The sequence below is a fragment of the Neopelma chrysocephalum genome, unplaced genomic scaffold (genome assembly GCF_003984885.1).
Source record: "Neopelma chrysocephalum unplaced genomic scaffold, ASM398488v2 Primary Assembly neopelma1_84, whole genome shotgun sequence".
Classification (NCBI taxonomy): Eukaryota; Metazoa; Chordata; class Aves; order Passeriformes; family Pipridae; genus Neopelma; species Neopelma chrysocephalum.
Window position 1 is genome coordinate 5,714,712 of NW_020897746.1, and position 18,645 is coordinate 5,733,356.

The following is an 18,645-nucleotide window of genomic DNA, read 5'->3' on the forward strand; positions in this document are numbered from 1 at the left end:
ATTGCAGCCGTGGGAAGGAGGAGGATGAAGATGGGAAAGGCAACTTTGTGTCCGTGTTATCTCCATCCAGCCCAGAAAGCTGGGCAAAGAGGGCACAGCATCCCCGGAAAGGGTGGTACTGAGGGGCTGGGGAAGGCAGAGGAAAAGCCCAGTTGCATCTCCTGGGGTTGTGGACTTCATCTTGAGGTGCCATTGGTGCTTCTGTTTCAAACTGGACCTTTGTAGCCATCAGGATATCTTTTTTTTTAAATGTAAAAAGGACTTCGGGTGTTTAAATGCACAAATAAGGTATTTGGATGACTGCAGAACAGCCCTCACAAGCTGCATGGTGTCTGGTGGTCCAGACCCAGCAGCAGGTTGGATCTGGGGATTTGCTGCATTTTACCCCAGAAAAATGTTGTGGGTTTTGGTTTTTAAGACACTGAAGGACTTTGCCAGTGAAACTGCAAACCTGGGGTCGGGCTCTCAGTGCAGAAGCTCGCTTACTGTGAGCCACTGGCAAGGCTTAGCTGATTCCCAGTGCAGAGGAATTGCCAGGCTGGGGGGGCCTGGCATGTGTGTCACCACCAGTCCTTGCCCTCCACTGCTTGTCCCCACTGCAGATACCCTCCAGCTGTGCCCAGCTGTGCACCAGACCTGGCTTTGTCTCTGTCTCACGTGTGGGGTTTGGGCTGTGATGGGGATTAAATGTCCCATGGATGGAGATGCTGGGGGGTCATGAGTGTGATGGGGGAGCTGGGTATTGTCCCAGGTGGGGGGTTGCTGTTGCCCCCCTCATCCCACCTGGAAAATCTGCTGGGAAATATTTTCCCTCATGAAACATCATGGGGGCTGAAATAGTTGTGAGCCAAGACCTTCTGAGGGCTCCCACCTGGGGAGCAGCGAATCCTGGGAGGAATAAATGAGGCCCCTGAACTGCTGGGGGAGAAATATGGGCATGGGACCAGCTGAGTGTTTCTATGCCAGCCCCAATGGACTAGGTCCCTGGAAAGCTGGTCCCCCACGCCCTGTCACACTGGACCATGAAGGCAACAGAAGGGGTTAAAAGCAGCCGCTACCGCTTTTCAATGCGAAACCCAAGACTGGCCCTCCTTGTCCTGGGAGAAGAATATGTGGCATGGAGGACCTGTTGCCAACCCTTAGATCTCTCCTTGGTCGAGACAGAGGCAGTGGTGGGCAGCCTGAGGCTGAGGGAGCAGGTTTCCAAGACAGGGGTGCAGGATCCTGTATCCCCCATCGCCTCGAGCCCCTGCACTGCAGCAGCCTCGGAGATTTGGCTGAGCTCTCCTGCAGAGAGAGCGGGTGCTACTTTTACAGGGATTAAAATATAGCCCTAAATACATTTTCCCCTTTCCTCATTCTTTTTGGCATCTCTTCCACCCCCAAGGTGCCCCGAGGGCACCCACAGCACCTGGGCAGCAGGCAGCCAGGCTGCCTCAGGGACCAGGGATGGTGAGGGGAGGTCCTGCATCAGGCAGCTCGTGCCTAACCACAGACAGCATGTTTTTAGGCAGGCTGAAACCTCTCTGGAAATGGCCTTTCCAGGGCCAGCAGCCACAGGGATGCTGTTGCAGGTGGCTGAGGTGCCAGGTTGGGTGGCAGCCACCCAGCAGCCCTTACGGGTGGTCCTGTCCCCAAGCCAGGCATCAGCCCCCAGGGAAGGCAGAAGGGCAGCACCTGGGCACAGGTGCTGCTGGCACCCAGCTCTGTCAGAGGGGACAGGTGCTCTCAGGGTGATGCCCAGCATTTCAGTGGCTCTGAGCCAGGACATGGAGAGGTTTCGGAGCAGCTGCCCCCCTGGTGAGGCCTGAGTTGGGCTCTAACCCCTGCCACCTCCTGCTGGAACCGTGGTCCCTCTGCCTGCAGCCACCGACTCGTTTTGGGGCAAAGTGGGCACCCAGCCAGGGACAAGGGGACCCCAGCAGGGCCTCTGCCTGTCTCCCCCCTTCCTTTTCTGGATCTCCCCCTTCTTCCCCCCCCCAGTCTGGCTTGCTCTAAACCAGTGCTGCGGGATCAGCTGATGCTTTAATACTGGCCCTGGCGACAGCTGGAGGATGCTGCTGCCTGCGGGGGCTTTGCTCCGTGTCAACCCCCCTCCCTGTGACCGATGGGGACCCCTGGGCTGCCCTGCACCGTCTGGGGGGCACCAGGGTGGGCACCTGGCCAGTGCCCACCAGTTCAATCAGCAAAGCGATGGAAGATGCTGGCGGGAGGGAATGAGTCCAACCGCACTTCTCCAGCCCTCCTTGGGGCTGGGGACGGGCAGTGCACGGGGAGGGGGACTCTGTCGTTTTCCCATGGGTTTTCCCTCCTGGAGAAGGAGGAGAGGGGCCAAAGAAGAGGGTCTCTTCTCCCCTGCCCTCCCCAGCGCTGGGGCTGGCCCCGGAGCCAGGGGAGGCGGGCCGGTTTTGGGAGGGAGGGCTGCCCGTCCCCCGTTCCCCCCCTCCCTTTCCCCCGGGGCTGGCGGCCAGCCTCGAAGTTGCGGCGAGGCGGGAGGACACACGTCCTGTCCTTCCACCGCCCCCGGGCCCCCCCCCAGCCTCCATCCCCGCATCCCTCCCCCGCGCTCCTCCCGGCCGTCCCGCCCGGGCAGCCCCGCCGGTCCCGGGGCGGGGGGAGATGGCTGCCGGAGCCCGGAGGTCGCCGAGACACCTGCTGCCACCGGGCCCCCCCCCGTGCACACCCGCTCCGCGCCCGCTCCCTCCTTCCCCCGCTCCCGTCCCTGCCTCCAGCCGCCGCTGCAGAGCCGCCGCCGCCGCCGCCGCCAAGGACGAGCCGGGACCGACGGCGGCCGCCGGAGCCCCCCGCCAGCCGCGGCGGGGGCCGAGCCCGCCCCGGGGGGCTGCCCCGCAGCAGAAGAGGGTTGAGAAGAGCAGAGCCCCCGGTGGGACGAGCCCCGCCGGAGCCGCGGGGCATGTAGGCACCGAGCAGCGGCGGTCCCGTAAGTACCGGGCGGGCTGGGGGCAACCGGGGCCCGACGGACTCCGCTGTCGCCCCGCCACCGCCGCCAGCAACTTTTAGGGATGGGGTGGGGGTCGTTGATTTTTTTTGGTAGGGGGTTGCCCTGGTCATCTCCCCCTACCTCAGCATCCCCCCGCATCCCCAGAGCTCCCGCTCCCCATCCCGGGCACGGGACGGAAATGAGCCTTAATCCTGGGCGCCGTGCTGGGGGGTTTCTGGGGGAGTGGGAGACAGGAAAAATTGAGGAGACCTCCCTGGGTGCCACCAGCCCTGTGTCCCCCCCCGCCACCTTGCGTAACCCAGCGGCAGGCAGGACACTTGGCGTTTATTTTTGGTTAATCCATATTCGACCTTTTTAAGCTGCGTTTGGGTGCGTGCGTGTGCGGGGCCCTCGCCATCGCCCCGGCCCGCAGCCCCCGGCCCGCAACTGTTGCTGTCGGAGGTGCGGGCGAGGAAGGGGAGGGTGATGAGGAAGAGGAGGGTGATGCTGGGTGGTGGAGGATGAAGGTTGAAAGGAGACGGTGCTTGCCGGGGCTACCAGTGCTTCTCCCTCCCGAGTCATCCCCTTCCTGCATGGGGACAGGGATAGTGACGAGTTGGCTTTGGGGAGGTTTTGCTGCTTTCTCTCCTTCCGGGGGGCTCCATCGGGGTCTTCTTGCTCCACAGGGATGTCCCCATGGGGGCAATGACAAGCCTTGGCACGTCCCGGTGCCCCCCCTTGTGCCCCCTCCCCTCCCCGCGTGGCTCCCGCCAGGTTCGGGTTCGCTCTGTCCTTTCCGTCCATCAGCAGCAGTTCCCCATCTCCTGGCGCAGGCTGTGCTTTCCCTCTCATTTCAGGCTCAGAAGCTCTTTCTGGGGGGATAAGGTTTCTATTTCCTGAGTGATATTTTGATATTTCAGGATTTTATTTCTCCCTTTCCTGAGGTCAAAATATCTGCATGAGCATTCCCCCTCTCAGACCAGGGAAGGGAGGGAGGGCAAAAAAGAGATTTAAAATTAGGAGTAAACTTTCCCTGTTGCATTAAAATGACATTTCAGGGGCTGGTGAGAGGTAAGGGCTTGATTGTGCCTTTAGCAGGAGGTTTCCATGAGTTTGTTGCACCAGGAAGGTGTGCCCAGGAAGAGGGTTAACCTGCTCAAAACTGCCCCAAAGCAGCAGAAAGCAAGTGCCGAAGCCACTGAGCAGCTCTGTGGTGTCCTCTAGTCCCAGGGGAGGCTGCCAGGAGGTGGCATTGCCCTGCCCAGGCTCCTGGCCATGGCCACCTTCCTCCCGCCCCAGCCTGGCCACTGGCCCTTCACCCAGCTGGAAAACCGCTCTTTTGGGAAGGTCTTTTCCCAAGGGAGCAATTCCACAGTGCTTGCTACAAGGGGTTGGAAAATACAGATTTTCTTTAAAGTCCATGGGGGCTTCGCTATGTCGTGCTGAGCCCAAGAACAGCCCCAGCTTTGGCAGTAGCTCAGGGGTGGGGTCAGTTTCTTCCTCAGCCTCTGGCTCTTTCCTGCAATCTGCCATTCCCCCAAAAACCCCACATTTTTCTGCACCCCTCTAGCTCAGTTGTAGAAAAAACATGCTGGAAACAAACGGTGTTGGCTGGGCTGGAGGAGCTGGCTGACCTTTCCTTCCCAAATCCGGCCATTTTGGAGCAGCCCTGGCTCCGACCTGTGCATGGAGCCCTTGCCAGCCAGGGGCTCTCTGGCCCTGAACCCTGCCATCCTCCTCCGTGTCTGCCAAGGGCTGTGGTGAGCAGCCTGGCTCTGGCTGGTGGCACCGGACTCCTGGGAAGGATGGAAATTCATTCCCCTGGTTGCCTCAGCACTGGCTGAAGGATGTGAGGTGCCCATGCCCACCTCCCCTCTGCCGTTGCCATTGTGCTCTGGCTGTGAGGGATGGGGATGCTTTCCACCTGTGGCTTGGTCCATGGGGAACCGGATTCCTCAAACCTGTCCCCAGTCACAGCCGGGAGCGGGGCAACCCCTTTGGTGACAGAGCTTGGCATCACAGGAGGCGTTTGCTGGTCTCTGCCTGGATTATTTGGTGCTAGAAGAGGTTCCTGAGCATGGGGAAGAGCTGGGTTGAGGAAGAGGAGGATACGGGCCTGGGATGGGTGAGGTGCCAGGACTGGCACAAGCAAACCCAATCAGCCACCATGAGGGCCCAGAGTATATTTAAATGTCCTTGAGGAGGGCTCAGACGGGCAATGCTGCTGCAAGAGTGGTTCTGTTTGTTTTGGGTGGTGTGTTGCTCCCCTTCCTCTCTGCTCGGGTAGCTGATGCCGGATTCCCGATGAATTATTTATCATGGGACTAAAAATACTTGGGAATTCGCAGTGAGGAGCAGGCAGTGCAGGCTGCCCCGCCACTGAGCTGGGCATGCCAGAGCGTGGGACGCTGCCAGCATGGCATGACTCACCTGCTGCCCTCTCTGGCCAAGGGGCCCTGGCTGCAGCCATCGGTGTGGCGTCGTGGCTCCTGCGGCTCGGCCGGCTGCGATGTGTGGTGGGGTGGGGGATGCAGTGAACCCCCTGGATGGTGGTGGGTGCTGGGGGTGGATAATCCCCTGCTGAAACTGGGATCTGGCTGAGAGACATCCTGCCCGGTGAGCATCAGTGCCCAGACAGGTGCCTGAGCTTTCCCATGGGGTCCAGGAGAGAAGTGTGGGGTTTGTGTTCCCTGTCTCTTCGGAGGTGCTCAAATCCACACCGAGCAGCTCTTGCAAGGTGCCCAGCCAGGCAGCCCTTGGGTTTATTTCCTGCGTTTTCAGTCCAACATGCCGGCAGCGTTTTCGCAGCTTGCCGAGGGTTTGTCCGTCACTGCGGCACAGTGGGATGTTGGGGTGCAGCTCCCCGGGGCAGCCCAGACCCCAAAAACATCCGGGACCCACTCAGCAAGAGGCTCCTCTGGCTGTGCTGGGGACACGTTAAGCAACAGCAGCTTTTAATTGCGAGTGATGTTTCCGAGCACCAGCTGGCACCTTGCTGCATGGAGTGACACCGGCGCGTGGCTGGTACCACCGCGCAGGGCTGCCCGTCCCCCTCCCCGCTGCCCAGTGTGGCACTGGGATGATGGCCCTGGGGACAACGAGGCTCAGAGGGGCTTGGATGCCCCTGGCTGTGGGTTGATTTTGCCAACAGGCTCTGAGGAAGGGGTGAGCTCCAGCATGTGGGTGCATCGCTGCAGGCAGGGATTTGCCCCCCCTCGAGGGATTGTCACCCCACCTGCTGCAGCACAGGCACCCAGTGGCGGCGGGGAATTGGGGACCTGGCAGGGAAGACGTGCCCAAAGAGCCCCTGAGAGCCTGGATTTGGGGTGCAGCCGGCAGAGACGCAGTGCAGTGAGTGTCCCAGCCAGGTGGGCAGTGCCAGCAGGGGACACACACCGGGGGGTAAAGGCAGGAAGGAGGAAAGCTGAAGGATGCTGTTTAGGGGGTAAACTTGGGAATAAGAAGCCAGACGGGTGCTTTGTTTGGGATTTTGTGTCGGAGGAGGGGCTGAGGTAGTGTGATGGGCGAGGGACAGGCAGGGGACCGGCTGCCCCCGTGACTGTGTGGTTTGCAAAATCTCAACATGGGGGGTGAAGAGCTGAACCCTCCCTCAAGGGCAAAGCCTTTAAATATTGAAGGTGGCTGTCCACTGCAGACAGAGGCACCAGGGAACTGCTAGCCCCTCCTGTCACCTCTTGCTGCTGTCCCTGTCCCTGGCTGAAGGGATAACATGGACCATTGCGGCAGTGGTGGCTTTTGGATGGGGTGGGAGGGCAATGGGAGGGGGACGGTGGTAGTGGGATGGGGAGGGGGTGGTGATGGGAAGAGGGGACCATCTGTGAAGGCTTAGTGGTTGATAGGACTGGAGACAAGGCACATGACACTGGGGTGTACAGTGGGTGGTGAGTACAACCCCGTGGTCATTCCTTCACCACACACAGCGAACAAAGGATGATGGTCCCCTCTTTCTTTGGGGTCAACACACACTGGTGATGCCCCAGAGCAGTGAGGAGGGCTGGGGTGAGTGGGGTGGGGGTCCTGGTGGGCGGCTGGATGCAAGGGGCTGTGTGCTGTGCTGGCAGGGACGCGGCGGTGGACATGGGCAGAGCGCCGGCGCACACTCTGCTACTGTCGATGGTGCTGGGCTGCTCGGCTGCCTTCACGGACCTCCTGCTGCCGGGCCCCGAGGAGCCGGTGGTCAACGTGGCCATAGTGTTTGGGGGCACGTCCTACCCCCTGCACATCCGCTCCCGCCTGAGCCCCCAGAGCTTCCTGGACATGCCCCTGGAAATCCACCCCATCACCGTCGTCGTCAACAACACCAACCCCAGCACCCTCCTCACCCAGATCTGCGACATCCTTGCCAGCCACAAGATCCACGGCATTGTCTTTGAGGACAACGTGGGCACGGAGGCCGTGGCCCAGATCCTTGACTTCATCTCCTCCCAGACCCAGGTCCCCATCATCAGCATCAGCGGGGGGTCTGCAGTGGTCCTGACCCCAAAGGTGAGGCACTCACTGGGGGTTATTTCCAGGGGGATGAGAGAAATGAGGTGTTATTAGAGAGGGGTAGCTAAGGGATGTGGAATGCTGGAGGGCAGAGGAGCTGCTGTGCTGTGTAGGGTGGGATCACGAGCAGGAGTAGGCAGTGGCTGTGGCAGTGTGGCCAATGGGTGGTGGGATAGAGTGGGGACTTCAAGGAGGGGCTCTGTTGATGGGACATGGGAGAGGACCTCAGTGGCCCCTGGAGGGACCTTCCCTGGTGTGCTGTGTCCCATCCCCTCCAGGCTGTGCCCACCATGGAGTGCTGGGCTGGTGGCATTGGGACTATTGGGGCAGTGGCAGGATTGTCACAACCCCATCCTCCTCCTGCCCTGCCAGGGCTGGATCCAGCCCTGAAATGGCCGGGTGGGCAGCACGGAGGAGCCTCGCTTGGCTGTGGCAGCAATCTCAGGTGCACCACACCCAAAACAGGATTTTTGGCTTCTCTGCTCCTCGCTGGCATCAGACACTGTCGGTCACTGTCACCTGCCTGCTTGGAAGCGCTTGTGGCAGGGAGAGCTGGAGGCAGGCTGGAGGGTGCTGGGCATGTGGTGATGGGCTGTGGCAAAGAGATTTGGGTTATCTCCTCGTGGCTGCTTGTCCCACCCTGCCCAGCCTGGGCACTGGAGGGGTCTTAGTGATTGCTCTTCCCCATGGCTAGGGACTCTGCTCCTCCTCAGGGCATGGTTTTTATGCTCTGCTTGCACAGTGGCTTGGGGTCCAACCCCACTGGATGGCACCTTTGCAGCTCTGCCTGCACCCACTAGTGCTCCTGGACCACCTTGAGCTGCTGCTCGCTGTGGGTGGGTGGCAGTGGGTGCAGTGGGCTCGAGTGGGTGCAGTGGACTTGTGTGGGGGCAGAGGGCTCAAATGGAGCCCGAGCAACTGAAAAATAGCCATGGTTTGCTGTGGTCTGTGTGTTTTTCTGCAGCTTTGTCCAGGGTTTGGGTATTTTGGGCTCAGTGGAGGGACCTGTCTGAAGGCTCGACCTCCTCCTCCCACAGATCCAAAGTCCCCAGCAGCTCCTGCTTTCTGTCTGTAACCCCCTGGGGCTCACCCCAAACTACTTCTCTGGAGGTGGAGGGGGTCTGGGCGGCAAAACCCTGCTGCCTGCACGTGACCTTCGGCAAATGCCATTCGCTGAATCATTTAAGACAGAATCAGATCAATTAAGGTTTGCTAATGAGAGGCCAGATGGCCGGGGAGGTGGGGTGGGAGGGAAGGAGCCACACAGGCTCCGGCTGCAGGTAGTGAGTCGGAGCCGGGATGGGATTTATGCTCCTGGCAGAGCTCTTGCCCACCTTCTTCTCCTGGTTTAAGGAGAAATTGTTGATCTCCTTTGGAGGATGGATGAATTTTTGTTTAATAAGCTGAGAAACAGATGTGAAGCTGCAGGACTTGAAGCTTTACATGGGATGAGCTTCCTTGGAGGTGGATGAGTCCCATTTTGGGTGTCTCCAGCCCATGGACCACACCAGTTAATGGCACACTCGAACAGGATCACAGTGCCAGTGCAGCCCCTGACCCCTTCTCCTCCCACAGGAGCCCGGATCAGCTTTCCTGCAGTTGGGTGTCTCCATCGAGCAGCAAATCCAGGTGATCTTCAAGGTGCTGGAGGAATACGACTGGGGCTCCTTCGCCGTCATCACCAGCCTCTACCCGGGCTACAACATCTTCCTGGACGTCATCCGCTCCTTCACGGATGCCAGCTACTTTGGCTGGGAGCTGCAGGACGTGCTCACCCTTGAGATGAGCCAGGAGCAGAGCAGCTCCAGGACGCAGCGGCTCCTGCGGCAGATTGATGCCCAGGTCCTCATCGTGTACTGCTCACGGGAGGAGGCCGAGTACCTCTTCTCCATGGCAGAAGAAGCCGGCCTTGTGGGGCCAGGATACGTCTGGATCGTGCCCAGCCTGACAGTGGGCAACATGGAGGTGCCGCCCGCCTCCTTCCCCGTCGGCCTTATCAGCGTGGTGACGGAGAGCTGGAAGCTGAGCCTGCGGCAGAAGGTGCGGGATGGGGTGGCCATCATTGCCATGGGGGCAGCCAGCTTCTTCCGTGCCCATGGCTACCTCCCAGAGGTGGGGCAGGACTGCTGGACCCCCCCCAGGGCCACTGCCACCAACGCAAGCTTCTATCGGTGAGGCTGGGGGACCCCCTGGGATGGGTATGAAATGCGGGGAATGGGGAAATGGAGAGGGAAGGGGCAGGGGAGGAGGGGGATGGAGCTGGAGGGCAGAGGGGTTGATGCTGGCTGTGGGCTGCAGCTGGTGGTCCATGCCTCTTGGCTGGCTTTCTCCTGGAGCATCCCCCCAGAGCAGCCCTTGCCTTTTCCTATGCTTTTCTGTAGCTTGGGACCCTCGGGAGGCTCAGGGGGTTTCACAGCTCTGCTTTGCAGTGCAGAGGTGGCATCTCAGGGTGGCTGTGGCAGCCTGTGCACCCTCAGCCCTGCAGGGGGCCATGCTCAGTGCCTCCTTGCTGGCAGAGCTTTCTCCAGCTCCTCTCTGCCCCTTGAGTAGGGGCTAAATCTGGTCCCCAGCTCTCAGCCCCGCATCTCTCCATGAGACCTGTGGCAGCACAGCTGAAGCTGGAGGAAGAGGAGGAGGAGAAGGAGGAGGGCTGTACGTGGGTGGGCTGCACAGGCAGGGGCTTACGGGCTCTGTGTCCCACCAGGCACCTCCTCAATGTGACGTGGGAGCACAGGGACTTCTCCTTCAATGAAGGTGGCTACCTGGTCAGGCCCACCATGGTGGTGATCACACTCAACCCGCACCGGCTCTGGGAGATGGTAGGACCCCCAGGCCCCCCGGGACAGGCACTGTGGGGTGGCTGGGAAGGGTGAGCCTGGGGCCATGCACAGGCTGAGGTCCCACCCTGGGGTGGGTTGTCCCATGCAAAACCAATGGCTGGTACCCAAAAGTACCCATAGTGGGGCTTTGTGGCAACGATGGGCACCAAAGCTCTACCAAGAACTGTCAGGTTTTTCCTGCAATTTCTCTGATAAGTTCCAAAAAAAGCCAAAAATGCAGCTGCCCACCTCTGGAGACCTGAAAAAAGCTGTGTGGAGGGGTTTTTTTTTGTTAGTTTGAAAGTATTTTTTGTGAAGGTTGGCCAGGTTTGTGCTCACCCAAATGTGGTGCTTGGGGCCCAGGAGGAACACCGTGTTCCATGGGTGTGTGGGGAAAGGGATGCTGAGATGGGGATCACCAGGGTATGGGGAGGATGGACACAGGACCCTGTGTGACCCCCACAGCCCCTCGCCAGGGTGACTGTGTTCTCTCCCTCGTGGGCAGGTGGGCAAGTGGGAGAAAGGCATCATCCACATGAAGTACCCGGTGTGGCCCCGCTACGGCTCCTACATGCAGCCCGTGGTCGATAACCGGCATCTGACAGTGGCCACGCTGGAGGAGAGACCCTTTGTCATCGTGGAGAACACGGACCCCAGCACCGGGGTCTGCGTGCGCAACACGGTGCCCTGCCGCAAGCAGACCAACTCCTCCCGCAGGTGAGCAGGGGGATGCAGCTCAGAAATTTTGGCCACTGTTTCCCAGGCATGTGGAGGGCCCAGGGGGGGCACCAGGGTGCTCAAAGCATCTTTGGTTGGTCCAACCCGCTTTTCCCGGTGCGGTTCCAGTGGCAATGGCCTCGTGGATCCCTACACCAAGCTGTGCTGCAAGGGCTTCTGCATTGACATCCTGAAGAAGCTGGCCAAGGCCGTGAAGTTCTCCTATGACCTCTACTTAGTGACCAATGGCAAACATGGCAAGATCGTCCGTGGGGTCTGGAATGGCATGATTGGTGAGGTAGGGCTGGGCATGGCTTGGACCCCCCATTTCTGACCCTCCCTGCAGGGCACCACTCATCCCTGACCTGGGCCTTTCCTGATGGAGATGGGATCAGGCTGTCCGTGGCATGAGCTCCTCCTTGAAGGAGGAGTCAGGCAAACATTTACAACCCCACAGCAGGTTGTGTTTGTGCCACTGGTCACTTAAAAAGCTAATATTTTTTTTTAAAAAGGCAGAAATTAAGGGTGGAGTTGGAGATGAGGGAATGCCCAGGGAAGGTGGTCTGGGTACCTCTGCCTGTCCCTCTGCCCATCCCAAGCCTATCTGCCCCTTCTCCAGGTGTACTACAAGCGTGCAGACATGGCCATTGGCTCCCTCACCATCAACGAGGAGCGCTCTGAGATCGTGGACTTCTCCGTGCCCTTCGTGGAGACGGGAATCAGCGTCATGGTGGCCAGGAGCAATGGGACCGTCTCCCCCTCTGCCTTCCTGGGTGAGCTGTGTGTGCCCCTGTCTGTCCACAGGTTCATCCCATGCTTCCCATAAATGCGCACTGGAAATATTGTTCAGTTTTAATAACTTTTAAGAAAAGAAAAAAAAAAGCCTAAGTCATAAGGGAAGGAGATTGTGCTGCCGGCTTTGGGGCTTCCTCCTTCCCTGCCTGAATAATCCTTTTATTATGGAGATGGAGGCTGGGAGGTGGAGGCTGGGCTCGGTGGTTTTCTCCTCTTCATTTTTTTGTGTGGAGGAGGGAGGACAGGGTGCTGGGGGGATTTTCCACCTCAGAGCCCTGCTGTGTCTCTGCCATCATCACCAGGACCAGTGGTTAAGCCAGGAAATCGCCAGTGCCAGAAGTTTTATTTAATGAGTTTTAAACTAGCAAAGCTGCAGCCTTGGAAGGGGAGGAGACTGGCCAAGGTCGTCAGGAAATTCAGCCTGAGTGCTTGGGCAGGGCTTGAGGCTCTCAGCAAGGGTACAGCAGTGATGTCCCAGCTCAGCTGGAGATGGGCTCCTGTGTGGGAGGGTGTAGGTGGGTGCAGGTGCCAGGGATGCCATGGAAGGTGGGACAGCACCAGCCTGGGCACATCTTCCTCCTCCTGTCCCCCTGACGCTGCAGGTCTGACCTGCCCCCAAAGCAGGGTCACCTTCACTGGCCATGGGGTCAGATGGAGCATCCTGTCCTGGTTTGGCAGGGCCGGGGTCTGCAGTCCCTGTGTCTTCTGCTTCTGCACTAACGAGCCGCATCCCCATCAGGGGAGGCCTCTCCTCCCTGACAGCGAAGGACGCGCTGACAAATGGACTTCAGCAGCCGCATGTTGACGGCTCGGATGCATCCCCACTGCTCCTGCTGCTCCATCCCAGATCATCCTGGGCAGGCAGGGGGCTCATGGCCCACCCCAGCTCACGGGGGGCTTTCACAGGGGCTAATGGGGCTGGGAGGTTGGTCCCAGGCCTGATGAAGGCACAGTGCTGTGGCCAGAGCCATCACAGGGGAGAACCTGCACTCCCATGGGAAACCCTCCTGCCAGTGACCCTGGAGATGGGCAGCATTTTGTTAACATCTCCTTGTTGATGAGAGCCTGATTCTGCCTAGGCAGGGAAGTGTGGCTGCATCCCCCCCATCCCACAGCATCCCCTTTCCCTCCTGATTCCCTGTGGAGCTGCTTGGCCATGGTGCTGCCAGTCCCCGTCTCCTCTCCAAAGAGGAACAATATTCAGGAGGACGAGCCCCATCCATTGGGGAGGGCTCCTGGGAATCCCCAGGGGGTGTCCCAGGGGGCTGACAGAGCCCCACTTGCCTTGCAGAGCCTTACAGCCCGGCCGTGTGGGTCATGATGTTTGTCATGTGCCTCACTGTGGTGGCCATCACCGTCTTTGTGTTCGAGTATTTCAGCCCCGTTGGCTACAACCAGAACCTCACCAGTGGCAAGAGTGAGTTGGGGAGGTGGGAGCTGGGTGGGGGGACACATCCCCAGCCTAGCTCACAGCTGTCCCCTCTGTCCCATGTCCCCATAGGGCCAGGAGGTCCCACCTTCACCATTGGCAAGTCGGTGTGGCTGCTGTGGGCTCTGGTCTTCAACAACTCGGTGCCCATCGAGAACCCCAAGGGCACCACCAGCAAGATCATGGTGCTCATCTGGGCCTTCTTCGCCGTCATTTTCCTCGCCAGCTACACGGCCAACCTGGCTGCCTTCATGATCCAGGAGCAGTACATTGACACCGTGTCGGGGCTGAGCGACAGGAAGGTGGGGCTGATGGCTGGGGTGGGAATCCTAAAAAATCCCTAAGAATAGTAAGTTTTTTTTGAGGTGGGGGTTGCTGCACATCACTGCCAGCCGGCTGGATGGGTGGAGGGTTGGCTGTGGGGAGGGAGGACATGGCAGGGACATGGACACCATGTGATGCCACTCCCTGGGGCTCCCCGTTGCAGTTCCAGAAGCCGCAGGAGCAGTACCCCCCGTTCCGCTTCGGCACCGTCCCCAACGGCAGCACCGAGAGGAACATCCGCAGCAACTACCCCGACATGCACACCCACATGGTGAAGTACAACCAGCGCTCTGTGGAGGATGCCCTCACCAGCCTCAAAATGGGGTACGGTTCCTCCAAAAAGGGTATGGCTCCCCCAAATGGGGTATGGTTCCCCCAAATGGGGTATGGCTCCCAGAGCTGGGGTACAGCTCCTCAAAATGGGATACAGCACGCCCATATGAACTATGGCTCCCTGGAATGGGGTACAGGACCTTCCAGATGGGGTAGAGATTCCTCAACTGTGGGTACACTGGGGTACAAGCCCCCACAAGTGAGATGTGGGCCCCCCAGGCTGGGTACAGCTCTCCCAGATGGGATATGGCTCTCTGCAGCTTCCCTGCATGGCATACGGGACCCCCAAACAGGATACAACCTGTTTGTATATCCATATGGCATCCATATGGCTCCCCCATATGGGATACAGCCCCCAAGTTGGATGCTTCCCCCCAAGTGTGGTTACAGCTCTCCAAGACAAGGCGGGGACCCTCAAAGAAAACTCAGCCCCCTCCAGATGGGCTACAGCTGTCTGAAAGGGGTGGAGCTCCCCCAAGAGAAGCACAACCCCCCAGAAAAGGACTTTCAGACCCCCCCCCCCCTTCCTCCCAGGAAGCTGGATGCCTTCATCTACGATGCGGCGGTGCTGAACTACATGGCGGGCAAGGACGAGGGCTGCAAGCTGGTGACCATCGGCAGCGGGAAGGTGTTTGCCACCACGGGCTACGGCATCGCCCTGCAGAAGGACTCGCGCTGGAAGCGGGCCATTGACCTGGCCCTGCTCCAGTTCCTGGGAGACGGTGGGTGCCCCATCCTCACCCAACCCCCACCCTACAAATTAATCCAGGGAGCAGGGTTTTGGTCCCCAAAACCTGTGCAGCCTCCATGGCTCCTCACAGGATGCTCCTCCACCACCTCCTCTCAGGGGATATTAAATTCAGCGGCATTTTTCCAGCTGGATGCTGGCGGTGGCAGGGGGGCGTCATTCCCTCTGGGGTTGTAAAATCTTGGAGATAGCTGTGCACAAAATCCAAGGGTCAGAAGGAGAAGCCTGGGAAGGGGACAGCAAGCACGGCTGGCACGTGGGAGACAGAGAAAGGCAGGGCCTGGAGAAGGACAAGTGACTGGTGGAATGCTCAGGCCAAGGGCAACAGCAAGTACAAGACTATTACAGCTCCTGGGGCTTGGGGGTCTCTTTCTCCTCTTCCAGCCACAGTGGGGTGGGCATGAGCAAGGGATGTGCTTGGGAAGATGACTCCTGTGGGTGGATTTTCACCCCCGCACTCCTGTGTGTGTCCGGCCCCAGGTGACACCCAGAAGCTGGAGACAGTTTGGCTGTCGGGGATCTGCCAGAATGAGAAGAACGAGGTGATGAGCAGCAAGCTGGACATCGACAACATGGCCGGGGTTTTCTACATGCTGCTGGTGGCCATGGGGCTGAGCCTGCTGGTCTTTGCCTGGGAGCACCTCGTCTACTGGAAGCTGCGTCACTCTGTCCCCAAGTCCCACAAGCTTGACTTCCTCCTGGCCATCAGCAGGGTGAGGGATGCTGCCAGGGGGCTCTCGAGGGGACCAAATGTCCCCTCATGGTGTCACGTGGCTGGGCATGGTTTGGTGGGCATTGTCCCTTCAACCCACACAGGAGGGACTGGAGATGTTTGTGCTGATGTGAGCTCTTGTGGAGAAAAGCCAGCTGTTGGGGAAAGGGCTTAGCCATCTGTATTAGCATCCCTGGGGAAACGGGTGATGGAGGATGGTGTCACTCACCCTGGCAGTGCTGGGGATGCTGGGGAGGGGACACCAGAGCTGTCAAGCCACCTCAGCCTCAGCAGCATGAACTTGGCTCAGCAGGGTGGGCTCATAGGGGCAGGACCCCACTGACCTTGCTGATGGTGGGGGTCCCCCCACTTCTCCCCACAGGGCATCTACAGCTGCTTCAATGGGGTGCAGACCATGGGGAGCCCTGGGCGGGCACCCACACCTGACGTCACGGCCAGCTCGGCCCAGGCCAACGTGCTGAAGATGCTGCAGGCGGCCAAGGAGATGGTGACGACAGCCAGCGTGGGCGGCTCCCTGGAGCAGGCCACCCGCACCATCGAGGACTGGAGCAACCACAGTGAGCGCCTCCAGACCACCTTCTCCCTGAGGACACCCCAGCTCGTGGTGCAGAACAGCACCGGCGCACACCGGGCCCCCTCCTCTGGCCCGCACCCCACCGAGAGGATGGGGAGAGCCTACGCTCCCAAGGGTGCTCCCCTGGGGCTGCCGCTGCCCCAGCCCATCCCCGTGGACTCCCGGCTGCACGGGGAGGAGAACTGGAGAGGGGCAAACGAGCACCCCCGCCTGTTACACCCCGTGAAGTTTCGGGGTGGCTGTGCAGGGGATGAAACCCTCACGGGATTCCCCCACCTCCTGGTGAAGACTTCCGCAGGGGGGGATTATGGGGAGCAGGTGCTGGTGGGGAACCATATCGGGGCTCCCCTCCCGCCCCCCACATCCCCCAGGGACCTCCCACCGCCGGACATCTACAGGGAGCACAAGCGGCCGTCGGGGCGGGGGGACCGGCCGCAAAACAACCCCCTGCTCCAGGGGGACGGGGGACACGGGGGCTCGGGGACACTGCCCCGGCTGCTCTCGGCAGCGGAGAAGAAGCGGGATGTGAGCAGCCTGCCTCCATCCTGCTCTCGAGGAGCCTTCCCCAAAGTCACCAGGACTTGCAGAGCCAGGGGCGAGGCGGCGCGGCTGGAGGCGGAGCGGGAGAAGCTGAGCCGGTGGGCGAGCTCGGCCAGGGCTCCCGGGGAGCGGGGCGAGAAGCGGCGTCCCGGGGGGCTGCGGCGCTGCGGTGCCACTCGCCCGCCCGCCCGCGCCGACGTGCCCGACCTGTTCCCCGAAGCCGAGCCCGGCTACGGCTGCAGCCCCCGCTGCCCGCAGGCCGCCGGCCGGCTGGCACCGCGCTCGCCCGTGACCAGGCTGCCGTCCTACCGGGAGGCTTGCCGGCAGAACCCCCGTGCCGCCACAGCCGCCGCGCCCCACGCCTGCATGAACTCCTACGCCAACCTGCCCTTCTTCGTGGGGCACCTCTCGCGGGGGTCCCCGTCGCCCCGGGAGCACCCCGGGCTGCACCCCTGCGGCCGGGGGTCCGCGCGCTGGGACGGCGGCTGCAGAGACTGCGGGAGGCGCGGGGAGCTGGCCTTGCTGCGGGCGGTGGGCACGGAGAGGAGGGACCCGCTGGTGGCCCGCGGGCTGGCGAGTCCCTGCGCCGGCGGGTCCTGGCGGCGGGTCTCCAGCCTGGAGTCGGAGGTGTGATGGGGGGGACAAGGGGGGTGCCCGCACCCCTCTGCCTGCCCTTTGCCCGGGTGTCCCCACGGGCCAGCCAGCGGCTCCCGGCCGGGCTCCTTTCTCCCGGGGTCCTGCACCGTCGGCAGTGGGATGCTCCAAGCGGCTCGGCGGGTCCCGTGCGCTTTGGGAGGGTCGGAGGAGCCTGGCAGGGGCTGGTACACGCTGGCTGGGGCTCTCCCCACAGGCAGGGCTGGCATCGGGGACGCCAAACTCATTGCCGCCTGTTTTGCCGTCACGTTTCGTTTCATTCAAAGGGACTCGAAACGCCATGTTCAGGTCATTAAAGAGACATTTTCAGCTGGCTGGGGACCCTTCTTCCATCCTCTGGTGCTGAGCCCGGGGCTGCCCTTTGCATCGTGGGGATATTCGTGGTCCTGTGCACCCTCTCTCCGTCCGTGTCCCGTTACTCTGAGACCCAGCACAGGCTCATCCCACCAGCGGCAGAAAGGCAAAGGAAAATGGCAACTAATTAAACTGCGCTGAGGGATAATTAGGAGCCGTCAGACTGCGCTGAGGCTGGAGCCGAGCACTGGAGGCTGAGTTCCTGCCCCCTGCTCGGGATTTGGGGTGCTGGGCACTGATGGCCACGGGTTCGAGTGATGCTGCAAACGGCAGCCTGGTAGGGATGCCCTGCTGGGCACAGCAGCGCCGGGAAGGTGCTGAGGGGAACGAGAAAGGGAAAAATTCCTTCCATTTTCCGAGGGCTGATGGAGCCATAAATCAGGTGTGATAGATGAGTCGTGTTTAATTCTTCTCTTGATGTACGTCTGACACAGTCCTTTCCCTGCCGGGCTGGGGCGCGGACAGAGGCGGCCGTGACTCAAAGGCAGCCCCGGGCAGGGGAGGGGGTCTTCGGGAAGTGGGAACTGAAGCCTCCGGGGCCCCGGGCAGCAGCCAGGGCTTTGCCAGGCGGTACCAGCCCCATCCCAGAGCAGCGCCAGGACTAGACAAAGCCACCCGTGGCAGGCTGTCCCAGGGAGATGCCAACGCTCAGCCCCTCTTCCCAGCTAGTTTGGCATCGCCTGCCTCCATGAACAACTCCCCAAGAAGCTGCTCTAAAGCTACATAATTTTTTTTCCTATTTCAAAGCAGCTGTTGGAGTTGCTGTCAGCCAGCACGCAGCCGAGGCTGGTAACAGTGGGATGATGGCAAGGACTGCTCGGGGACAACCAGCCCTACCCCAGGGACGGCTGCAAAGCCCCAGGGAGGTCAGGAGGGACCTGGCCACATGTATTTCAGGCTCAAAAGCATTGGCAATGTCTGTCTGTCCATCCATCTGTCCATCAATCCATCCACCCATCTGTCTGGGGTTAAATCCAGCCAGTCCCCCATCCCCCCAGCCTGGCTGCCATCACACACTGGTGCCGGAGCTTTAATTCCCTTTACTTATTTATCATCGCAATTGTCTCTTAATTGCTTTGGCAGCCCCTCCAAGCCTCCTGGTGAGGGAGGGAGGTGCTGGTGTATAAATAAAGGCCATAAATAAATAAACCCAGTTGACAGCGAGGGGATCCATC

At 60.6% G+C, this 18,645-nt stretch overlaps 2 protein-coding genes across 2 annotated transcripts in view; one reads left to right on the forward strand and one right to left on the reverse strand.

Moving 5' to 3' along the window:
• The first annotated feature begins 2,784 nt into the window (after positions 1-2,784).
• GRIN2C (glutamate ionotropic receptor NMDA type subunit 2C) lies at positions 2,785-17,180 on the forward strand. Its single transcript, XM_027691395.1, has 13 exons — positions 2,785-2,941; positions 7,024-7,447; positions 9,026-9,621; positions 10,155-10,269; positions 10,775-10,986; positions 11,116-11,284; positions 11,606-11,759; positions 13,073-13,198; positions 13,283-13,512; positions 13,698-13,858; positions 14,402-14,589; positions 15,096-15,328; positions 15,710-17,180. The coding sequence occupies exons 2-13, from the start codon at positions 7,040-7,042 to the stop codon at positions 17,093-17,095; spliced, it is 3,978 nt and encodes a 1,325-aa protein (XP_027547196.1). The 5' UTR covers positions 2,785-2,941; positions 7,024-7,039; the 3' UTR covers positions 17,096-17,180.
• Positions 7,959-18,645, reverse strand: part of TMEM104 (transmembrane protein 104) — a 56,993-nt gene continuing 46,306 nt past the window's right edge. Inside the window, exon 12 of the transcript XR_003535553.1 lies at positions 7,959-7,969. The gene's annotated coding sequence lies outside the window, so the exon portion shown is untranslated. The remainder of the gene's footprint in view (positions 7,970-18,645) is intronic.